The sequence below is a fragment of the Ochotona curzoniae genome, unplaced genomic scaffold (genome assembly GCF_017591425.1).
Source record: "Ochotona curzoniae isolate NIBS_2020 unplaced genomic scaffold, NIBS_Ocur_1.0 contig_430, whole genome shotgun sequence".
Lineage (NCBI taxonomy): Eukaryota > Metazoa > Chordata > Mammalia > Lagomorpha > Ochotonidae > Ochotona > Ochotona curzoniae.
In genome coordinates, this window is record NW_024466219.1 from 21,775,681 (window position 1) to 21,787,500 (window position 11,820).

Here is an 11,820-nt window from a genome sequence, read left to right on the forward strand (position 1 = left end):
TCAGGAATAAAGGGTGTGTGTTAGATATTTGCATGTTCTTTACAGTCTTTCTCCTTGAAAGGCACTCAAATCACAGTGATTTTAGTACAGAGATAGAATTTTTCCTCCAGTTTCCATGCAGCCTTAAAATTGAACCTTATTTCTTAAGTATAGACCACTTTCATCTTCTTCTCTAACATGAATCTCAATGCCCAAAATTTAATCAATTGGTTGTCAGAGGCTGTGTTCTTATAATCTACTGTTTCTTCTGAAGATAAACAGTATCATTTGAGGCATTTGTGAAAGAGAATCATATTACTGGTGCTTAAGCAGTTTTTGGGTTGTTTTTTTTTTTTTAATCTTAATCCATCTTAAACCAGTGGAGCAGAAATATTTAAAAATGTTTCATTTCAAGCAGAGTGCATAATAAATTGCAATAATTGTAATGTGCCATAAATCCCAGAGCCTATGCATTTTGCATTTGATTCAGGATTGAGGTCAGGAAATTTGGAGAAATTTAAAGAAAATGATTCATCAGTCCTTTTGTTCTGTTGGCCAGGGTCCCGGGATTCTTGAGCTGTGCCCAGCTGACGAGCTTTTGAAGATGGCACAATAAGCGTCCAGTGATGCCTGACCATGACAGCACAGCCCTCTTAAGCCGGCAAACCAAGAGGAGAAGAGTCGACATTGGAGTGAAAAGGACGGTAGGGACAGCATCTGCATTTTTTGCTAAGGCCAGAGCCACGTTTTTTAGTGCCATGAATCCCCAAGGTTCTGAGCAGGATGTTGAGTATTCAGTGGTGCAGCATGCAGATGGGGAAAAGTCAAATGTACTCCGTAAGCTGCTGAAGAGGGCGAACTCGTATGAAGATGCCATGATGCCTTTTCCAGGAGCAACCATAATTTCCCAGCTGTTGAAAAATAACATGAACAAAAATGGTGGCACAGAGCCCAGTTTCCAAGCCAGCGGCCTCTCTAGTACAGGCTCCGAGGTGCAGCAGGAGGATATATGCAGCAACTCTTCAAGAGACAGCCCCCCAGAGTGTCTTTCCCCTTTTGGCAGGCCTACTATGAGCCAGTTTGATATGGATCGCTTATGTGATGAGCACCTGAGAGCGAAACGTGCCCGGGTGGAGAATATCATTCGGGGTATGAGCCATTCCCCCAGTGTGGCATTAAGGGGCAATGAAAATGAAAGAGAGATGGCCCCGCAGTCTGTGAGTCCCCGAGAAAGTTACCGAGAGAACAAACGCAAGCAGAAGCTGCCGCAGCAGCAGCAACAGAGTTTCCAGCAGCTGGTTTCAGCTCGCAAAGAACAGAAGCGAGAAGAACGCCGACAGCTGAAACAGCAGCTGGAGGACATGCAGAAACAGCTGCGCCAGCTGCAGGAAAAGTTCTACCAGATCTACGACAGCACTGATTCTGAAAATGATGAAGATGGTAACCTGTCTGAAGACAGCATGCGCTCGGAGATCCTGGAGGCCAGGGCCCAGGATTCGGTCGGAAGGTCAGACAATGAGATGTGTGAGCTAGACCCAGGCCAGTTCATAGACCGAGCCAGAGCCCTGATCCGAGAGCAGGAAATGGCGGAAAACAAGCCCAAGCGGGAAGGCAACAACAAAGAAAGAGACCACGGGCCAAACTCCTTACAACCCGAAGGCAAACATTTGGCCGAGACCTTGAAACAGGAACTGAACACGGCCATGTCGCAAGTGGTGGACACTGTGGTCAAAGTCTTTTCTGCCAAACCCTCCCGCCAGGTTCCTCAGGTCTTCCCACCTCTCCAGATCCCCCAGGCCAGATTCGCAGTCAATGGAGAAAACCACAATTTCCACACCGCCAACCAACGCCTGCAGTGCTTTGGCGACGTCATCATTCCGAACCCCCTGGACACCTTTGGCAACGTGCAGATGCCCAGTTCCACAGACCAGACAGAGGCACTGCCCCTGGTTGTTCGCAAAAACTCATCTGACCAGTCGGCCTCGGGCCCGGCCGCCGGCGGCCACCACCAGCCCCTGCACCAGTCGCCTCTCTCAGCCACTGCAGGCTTCACCACCTCCACCTTCCGCCATCCCTTCCCCCTGCCCTTGATGGCCTACCCATTTCAGAGTCCACTAGGTGCTCCCTCGGGCTCCTTCTCGGGAAAAGACAGAGCCTCTCCTGAATCCTTAGACTTAACTAGGGACACAACGAGTCTGAGGACCAAGATGTCGTCCCACCATCTGAGCCACCACCCTTGCTCACCAGCACACCCCCCCAGCAGCGCCGAAGGGCTCTCCTTGTCACTCATCAAGTCTGAGTGTGGCGAGCTTCAAGACCTATCTGAAATCTCACCTTACTCGGGAAGTGCAATATCCTTTTCTTTGCCCCCTCCCCAACCCCCCCCCAGGAGGAGAAAAAAAGCCTAAGTCAAAATAAAAGGTTGGGTTGACACCACAGCTAGTGTCTAGGTGAATGCAGGCAGATGCCAATCTTCTTAAGAATGCAAGCCTCCTTGTTAGTCAATGTGGTAGGCGATTGTCAGCGTGTGTGGCATTTCCGATAGCAGAGATGCGTGCAGGCAAATCAACACCTTAGCAGCCTCTCCTGAGCTGTTAATTGCCCACAGGAGCTGGTATTTAATATGTGCTTTTTCAGGAGTGTTCCGCCTCCCCCTCCCCATGTTCTTCCTGAATTCGTTTCCTTATTTCCGTCTCTACCTCTGTCTCTCTGTCTTCTCTTTCTCATTTCTGTCCCTCTTGAAAGAACAGAATCAGAGATGGATTTAAAAAGTGTCATGGTAAAAATATTGAGTTCTCTCAACGCTCTTTTAAGCTGGTAAGTTTTTTTTTTTTATAGAGAGGCCAGTAACTCTTCATCTCCCTTAGATTCTATGAGAATTCACGTTTCAAACTCTCGGCAAGGCTCCAGGTCTCCCTAAAGGAGGCCCTATGAAACCTTAGCTAAGGCCTTTGCCTGGGGGTGTGGGAGAGGGAGATGGCAGTGGGAGAGACGTCCCGTGCTGGGGAGGTAGGGCCTCCCTCCAATCTTTAAGTGAGACTTGGTTTTGAAAGGACATAGACAGGTACTGATGTATTCAGATGGCATCCCTCTGCCTCTTGTTCAGACTCCAGGTCTGTTCTTTGGGTCTGGTGCAGCTGCCTCTATGCATGATTAACCTCTGTTCAGCCACACACAGAAATCTTTTGTCCTAACGTACACAAAGCAAATTATTTTGGAAAGTAAGCGAGCACAATTAAATATAAAACTCAGCTGTATTCGACTTAAAAACTCACTGGCCTTTCATGACTTTTAATGCGGAACCTGACTTTTATGCAGAGATGACAGTTACATTTTTTTATTAGACCGATTCCAAATTCCAAGTTATTTTTTAGCTAATGATTTTGTTCCCTCTGTAAATTGATCCTTTCAGTAAATTAAAAAAAAAAATCTTGTGGTTGTTGGTTGTTCGGAGTGGCAGAATAAGTGGCATGGCGGGGGGCAGGTGGAGGCATGTTTCTTGTGTAACAAATTGCCAGATGGATATAAAATTTAGCCATTCAATTGGCGGTTACTAAATTGAGGATTTTGAGCAATCGTCTTGATGACTAGAGATTGACATTTTCGTGTCTAAGCCCACTCTGGAGGCTGCCTCCGAAGTACACAGGCTCAGCTAGGGTGGGAATATGTTTTCCCAATTAGTGAATGTCAGCCATGCAGCCTACTCACATAAAAGTTGTGAAGATTTCTGGTAAAGTGAATTGGAGCCAGAAGCATGCGACCCACTTGGACAAGTAAACCTGGAGTTCTTCCCCGTAGTGAGGCAGAAGAGCAAGTGGAGGGAAGAGGGAGATACTGAGGATGCAGACACGTGAATAGAAATTGGGTCTTGGCTCTGTTGCTGATTTAACGTCAACCTTTCAGAAATCTAAAATTAAATCCACAAATCATAAATCAAACTGCCCCAAAGCACCAGGCCTTACAATTATAAGCAGGCAATAAATGTTGGTCCAAATAATTGGAACAAAGTTGTGGGTGAGGAGAAAGGTAAAGTTAAGACACAATGGCTTGCATGAGTTTTTACGCTGTGCAGAAAGGGAGACCTCTGAAACTCAGGCTGGGCTAATGTTTAGGACTAGAACTCATTGAAAGTCAGACGTCACTGAATTTCATTTTGAAACAGGTAGTACTGTTAGGGTACACACACAGACACACACAGTAGCAGGACCTGTGTGCCCATTTTCATGACCATTTGATTTCAGGTTTCAAAGTCCTGTAAGTTCATACTGAAATCTTTATCTGAAGATGCCAGTTTGTGCTTTATTTTGTTTTGTTTGTATTTTTGGTGTAGACTTTTCATTGCCACTAGATAATTATGCCTCTTCTTTTTTTCCCCCCCCCAAGTTAATTTTGACTTCTAGAAAAAAAAATCTTTTAGGTTGCTTTAAGTATCAGCTGTGCTCATTGTCTCACCCACTCTTAATCCTCTGAGGAATTTTGAGGATTTGAATGGAAAGAAGTTCCTTTTCTTTCTATAGGTATCAAAGACTTTAAAGAAAATATAGTTTCTTCCCTCCGAATACTTTCTCCTATCCATCTAAGAGTGAGGCTGTTGAACAGTGATGGTTGGGCACCGCCCAAAATTGTGTGAAATATTAACTTGTTAACATCTGGAGTTGTTTCCTTTCTATCACTAAATAAGTCCCGCCTCTGGTTTCAATGAAAGATTTTCCACTTGGGGCTTTCTATCCTATGATCTTCCTCTTTGCTTGTGTATATATTTTACTTTCAACCATTCATATAATTGAGCTATTGTTTCCTGGGATGAAGAGGTAAGTAAGTGAGCTTTCCTATGGTTCCCACAATTCTGAAACCAAAGAGGGACTCCCTGTTCCTTGGGGGGGTTGGATCCGTTTGGCTGCAGTCTCTTCTCTCTCTCCTCCATGGCCATGAGTTCTTTCCTCAGTTCACCTGTACAGATGTAGGTAAGATCCTCAAGTTGTTAGATTGAAGAAATTTCTGGGACTCATGGGAGTGAGAACTTACTTTAGTATTAGGGACGTGGGCCTATATTTTATACTGTGGTGTAGTTATTCTTAGAAAAGATCAATAGGAATGGACAAAATGCTATCACTGTGATTGATCTTACTACAGTCTTATTTTTAGTGTATGGCTTTCCAAAGTGTTTTAAGTAATTTAGTTCATGAAGAATTCTTTCATACTCCAAAAGTGTCCATCTGTGTTTTGAATCGAAGTACCGGATAACTAGCTTATCTGATATATCCATTCTAAGTCAGATGCATTGAACATATATGCTCTATAGAAGAGAGCACGTTACCTCATTGTCCCTGGTAGGAGGAAGGAAACAGTGCACATGATAAACTGAACGGCAGTGCACCTGCTCCAAGGGCTCACGTCTTGGATATAAAAAATGTGTTCGGTATCTTTGCAAATGAATCTATTTAATCAAATATTAAGTTTTATTCAAATTCTGAAAGAAACAGCCAGCCAATTGCTTTTCTTCATGATGTTCCTTGTCATGCAACCTCTTTGCATCTCAAGAAAAATAGCCTTGTTGAAGCCTCAAACATTTGCATGTACCAAACCGAGGCACAAGACTAATACTGTATGCCATTAAGACATGCAGGTGAAGAAACTGAACCTGCTCTCTGTGACAACCAGCTTTCCCTAACTCAGCTTTTAGGAAGAATGTTTAAAAAAAAATACTTGTGGCTTAGAAAGGAAAAACATTGTGTAATAATTTGAAGTTAAATATCCCACTAGAAAACATGGATTAAAAATGACTTTCTGTCCTGCAAAACTATACGTGGGAGTTGATCTGTTATATTTTCAGAAATCTTGGAGGCCATCATATTTTACCTGAAGTGAAATATGTAGATTAAAGACAGAATCCAGGCTCCCTCAAACCTTGACAAAAATTATATATCCATAAAGTACCCTTCCTTCTCATTAGGTTGAACTTCTTCATAGAGAAACTCCATGTCCTATCACTATCACTAAATGGGTTTAGTCTTTTCTCCCCATTTCAGGTTAGGTGGAAGCCTCTTAGAATCACCGAACGGGCAAAAACTAAAGTTCTTTAAGTGCTCTAGGAAATGGGAGGCAGCATGTGAAATCTCTAGATCGGGGGTTCAATTGGAAAAACAGCATTTTCTCCCTGCAGCCTTCACAACCTATTCTCCATTTGCCTTTTTGCCGCCTCTGCTCCTCCCGCTGCTCCCGGGTAGGCAAGGTTATATTGTGCTTGGTAAACAGACAACACTTGCACTCTCAGGTTGTTTGAACACCGCTTTAGATTCAGCCACGGTACCCAGCCTCTCTGATCTTTTATATGCCCGAGCAGATGTCTTTCATTCATTTATGGATTTATCATCTTTTCTTTTTCTTTCTTCTTCTTCTTTTTTCTTTCTTTCTTTCTTTTTTTTTTTTTTTTTTTTTTTTACACCTGGCAGCTGTCTCAAGTTTCAGCAGGTATTGTCTATTTTGCATGACACATAGAATTGAATGTCATCTGTCTTCACAAAGCTATGGCTAAGAGAATTGAAGCAAAGCCACATGAGCTGCCGGGAGAGATCTTGTTTGCGTTCCATCCCCTTCACCCCACCCCCCCTTACCTCCTTAATATTTATTTGTGCTCATTTTCTTTCCTGGCCTTGAATGGAGCTTAGCTCGTGTTCAGTACAGCTGTATGTTTACTGAATCTATTCCATCATGAGTCATTGTGCGTGTGTAAGTATCCTGGAAACAGCCAGTGCTTTCTTGGAAGAACAGTTGCTTTTCAGCACAAGCACTTAAAAGGGAAATTAACCAATTGGTCAGTTCAGATTTATTTTGAGGAGAAAAAAAAAGGATTATCTAGCTGTTGGCTTTTAAATGTTTCATTAGCTATTTTTAATAGTTTATTAGACATATACTTTGTGGGAATTTTATCGTAATTGCACAATGAGCAAGAGATAAGATTTGTTCTGTGTTCCCTTTCTGTTGATCAATTCCAAGTATTATCAACAGGAAACATTTGAAAGCAGAAGCGAACTCGAGAAATCCAAATATTAAGAATTATTTTTATTAAATTTTTAAAAAGCCTCTAAATCTGGTTCAAAATAAGCTGGATATCTGACTCTTTTTTTTTTTCTAAATAAAACGGATGAGAACATCTTAGCATAATTTGGATGCATTGAAAGCTTCAGAAAGTTCTGGTAGCTCGGTGCCTGTGTGAGAAACGCAACAGAGCAATTTGTGTTTCGTACGAGATCAAATTTTAAAAGATTGGGGATTTAAAATCTAAATGTACCAGGTTGTTTTCATGTAGCCATCGGACAAAAAAGGTTAGAGCCTAGATCTGAGAATGCTTGTGGAAGTTTGGGCTTGCCTAAAACTCTTATCACAAGGCAATAGGAGACAGCTTGCAACTATTATTTCACTTATCCATTTGGACAGATGGTCCTGAAGTGTGCCACGGCTCCTTTAGTCATCTCTATCAGTCTAATGGAGGTTACTGGAGGGCCTTTCAGTTCTTTCCTTGGCACAAGAAGTATGTCAGTCATAAATTATCGTCTTTGTAATCATTAAGGATCTCAAACAAAACACAAGTTCAGCTAAGCTGCTTTGGCTTACGGCTATCAAACTCAGAATTTCTTCTTTCAGTGTTTGTTTTCAGTTAGAGGGGAGCGAAGCCCCATTATTTACAAACCAAGGTGATCTTTCTAAAACGGTATGGGATATTGAAGGGAATGTTAATTGAACAAATTCTCAGCAGAATATTTGGTTAAACACTCTGTGAAATAGTCAAGAGCTTATCGATATTAATTTGATTATTATTCTCCAGTAACTTTCTGGCTTCCCTCCATTCTCATGACTTGGTGGAGGCCATTTGGAAACCTTTCTTTTTCCTAAATTTCTGTGTTGATTTGACTTTTCCTTATAAGGTGCAGAAAAAAAAATTTTTTTTGGAGGGTCAGCATGCGTATGTGTGTACACAATTTTCTTTCTTTTCTTTTTTTGTTTCTTTCCCTTATTTTTTCCCAGACCCTCTCTCTTTTAAGAGAAAAATCCTTAGAGGAACCTCTAGGAAGGAGCCTTAATTGACCTTGTGGGGGACCGCATTGATTTTCTCCACGTGCATCTTCATTTCTGATAAATTATAAAGCCATTAATTTGCTAAGGAAATGGCAGGGCCAGGCTGCGGCACAGATGTGACCAGAGCCATCGGAGCTCTGAATCTGCTGAGGAGTGCCAAGAATCTGGGGGAAAATCAGGAAGCCGGGATTGTTATGGTTAGCCTCACGTTCTCTTGGGAACTGTTTTAGTTGCTGCTGTTTACAGATCTAAAAGGTAATGATGTTTCCAGATAAATAGGCCTTCTTATTTTGGGTAAGTGGCCATTTATTGATCTGCTAACCCACATTTATTGATTTGTTAGCCCCAACTACTGCGTCACTCTCAAAGGAGTTAACTATAAATCCAGGACAGGCAAATTGTATTTGATTTTGAACCGTTGCTTTCACAAAGCGACTACCCCCCCATCCCAACCCCAACCCCCAGCGCTCTCTGTGCCAAAACTACCCCTCCCAAGTTTTAGCTGTGATTTAAAAGGAAATAATAATAAGATAGAAAGAAAGTGGATCAAGGAGCTCCATTAAATTAGTAGTAAGAGGTGCAATGTGAAGCTTGCAAGAACAATGTTCAAAATAATACATTTTATGTTTCTGTGTTCAGTCGCATAATTTGATGTAAACTGCAGAGTGTGGAAGGTACAAACAGAACTGTAATTGTGAAGAAGGGAACACTCTTAGGATGAGAGTTGTGTAGTATTGCTGGATGTACTTGTCTCCTTAGCAACAAGTGAACATATAGATAGCACGTGGACCTCAGGGGTGGAGGGAATGTTTGGCCATCCTCAGCACAAAGTAGCCAAGATTCTGCGATGAAGTGGAAGGAGCATCGTCATCATCCCATTTGGCAGTTTCTGATAGGTGCTGTTCATTCTGAGCAAACGGCAGCAAGTTAGCAATGGATTTGATAGCCAGTGCACTATACCTTCCCGCATTCCCATGGCTGCTTGGTCTCCAGACTCTCAGGGGGAGGGGAGGGAGACCAGAGTGATAGATTCTTTCCGATTATAGAATTGTTTTCCTTAATCAGTTGCATTCTACATGCAGGAAGGATTGTCACCCAATCATTTGAAAAAAGCAAAGCTCATGTTCTTTTATACCCGTTATCCCAGCTCCAATATGCTGAAGACCTACTTCTCCGATGTGAAGGTAGGGATGCTTTTATTATTATTATCACTTTAATTTTTTCTATGTGCATGTTGGTGATTTGAATTCTGAGAAGAAAATGGAGATAGCCATGGAATTCATTTATTAATATACCAGTGTTGTAAATGAATTTGCCCTACTGTTTCAAGGTGTGCTAAGCAAAAGGGCTACTTGTGTATCAAGACCCAGTGACTGGTCTTAATCGCATAGGTTTCCAGAATAGTCCAAGAGTCTTTGCACCTTTTGATAGCTTCCCGGAAGAAATTCGGACTGGTAATGGATGGATGTTCTTTAGAATATGTTTTTTTTTTTTTCTCCCTCTCCTAAGCAACAGTAAACTGTTTTTGTTTCTGTTGCTTTCCCCATATTTGTGCTTGTGAAACCAAACTCTAGCACCTCTTTCTCTCCCTGTCGAAAAGGAGCGTACATTGAAATTCTCCATGCAGTAGCTGCTTAAAAACAAAAGTGATGATTGTCTCTTATTTACAACTTAATTTGTTGTTGATGTAGAGTACACTGAGCATAAGGAGAATGAATAAAGTGACAGATTCAGGACACATTATTCAAATGAGGATATGAAAGCTGTCGGCCTACAGCTGCAGCCTCCCTCATTCTACAGGATATTGGGACCTCCTGGTTCTGTGTGTGTCTGTGTGCCTTCGTGTCTGTGTCTGTGTGGGTTTTAAGTAATTGTTTGCATCAACTTGATGTCGTGTTAATCATCTGCAACTTTTTAAAAAATAGATTGGATTTTGATGGTGATAATGACACGCATGGTATCATTATCCAAGGAACTTGATAAACATTGCATTCACTGAGATTAGTTTATTAGAGGTGGGAGTTTCTTCCCCTACACACACCCCTCCTCGACCAACCCCCCGTATGTGCAAGTTCTGCTCTCTGCCTCTGAGAACCTGTACGCTGCCAAGACATGCTTGCGCCTCTGCTGCACCTTCCACGCAGGCTGTTTTGTGCTCAATGCCCAAGTTGCCTCCTTGGCCCCATTTTGCAGGCCAACCAATGCATTTCAGTTTCCTTTGCTCCTGTTTTGTTTGGCCTGATAAGAAAAGTTCTGTTTTCCCTCCTGTTTGCTTTTGAATTGTGTATCAACTTCGGCCTTTTATCTTGCTCCTTCCCTGGCTGTGCTCCTTAAGTGGAAAGCATGTTTTCTCCTCAATCAGTGCCAACAAACTGGACAGGATGGGAAGGCAGAGACAAGTCAGTGATCTAAATGGAAAGAGCTCAGGCCATGTGGGACATTTGTCCATTACTGTTGAACTGGCTGGCTTCTCCTAGAACCTGGCAAAAAATGTGTCATTTGGGGAACCCTCTCAATATACTAATTCTAAAAGGAGGGATATGGAGAAGAGGGAAAAGAAATTTACTGTTACACTTGTCTGTATGCGTGTAGATGCCCATGTTACCCCCTTCATGCCTCTTAGTGCAAATCTGCAATTCTATTGCAATACAATGGTGACAATACCTAATACTCTGGATACAGCACCTTTCATCCAGGAAGAGGCCAACTGCGTGCATGGAGTCATTCACCAGTAGTGGACATGCAACACCTGTAGGGGGCAAAGCCAGCAGCACTACACAACAGTAGAAGTCACCATCAGAGGCATTCATAACTATGCTTGTACACATGCATGCAAATGTGCAAGTGGTAAGAAAAGGATAAGGTAGGGGAGATTATTGACCAGTAGACTGATAAATATACAATAGAAACCGATAAGAAACTATTTCCATTCCTTTAGAATGTATCAAGTAATTCACCTTTGCAATTTACCACCCTATTAGTAACAGTTAAGTCCCTGGATGGATATTTTATTTCAACAAGCACCTATCTTTTGATTATGGATTCTGTCCGTATATCACTGCCCCACTGGGAGAAGAGGCTCTTAGTGTCTATTAGTCCAGTTAGATAACATCATTTATGCGAATGGAAGAGAAGTGCTAGGACACAGTGCAAAGCAGAAAATTACCAAAGGTTGTTTTCCTTTAATTTTTGGAATACACTATACATATTTTCCTAATGATGTGTGTTTATTTAACTATTATTAAGTGCATTTGAATTGCTGGAGCTTCCACTAATGATAGAAAGTTACGCCTAGGAAAGACAAGGCAGTTGCAGGCAAGGCAATACAGGAACTTTCCAGAAAGCAATGGCAGGGCATTCTGAAATTTCTTTAATATTAAAGATGATCTTTAATTTGAATTTTGATATCATATCTACTCATACACAAGTACAATGCTAAATGTGTGTTATATTACTACTTATCTATATAAATAGACATAGATGTATAGATAAATAAATGTGAATATTTAATTACAGGAAGAAAGAGAGACTTCTCTGCATGTGAATACATAACCCAAAATTTCATTTTGTTCAGACTTTAAGAAACCAGATGTGGGATATCCCTTGAATTTAGCAAGAGACCTTATGATTCTATCAGAAATACAACTCTACATCAAATAACTTGGAAAAGATGTAACCGTGTGTCAGTAGGCTAAGCAGTGCTTGCCCTAATAATGGGATCTTGTCCTTGATTATGGCCACACACTCATCTAAGACCATTCCCAA

The 11,820-nt window shown here is 41.8% G+C and overlaps 1 protein-coding gene across 1 annotated transcript in view; it reads left to right on the forward strand.

Annotated features, from left to right (window-relative positions):
- Positions 1–538: 538 nt before the first annotated feature.
- The window catches only part of PROX1 (prospero homeobox 1), a 38,632-nt gene continuing 27,350 nt past the window's right edge, over positions 539–11,820 (forward strand). Inside the window, exons 1-2 of the mRNA XM_040985305.1 lie at positions 539–2,330; positions 9,132–9,239. Of these exons, the coding sequence (XP_040841239.1) occupies positions 606–2,330; positions 9,132–9,239 (1,833 nt within the window). The 5' untranslated portion in view covers positions 539–605. The remainder of the gene's footprint in view (positions 2,331–9,131; positions 9,240–11,820) is intronic.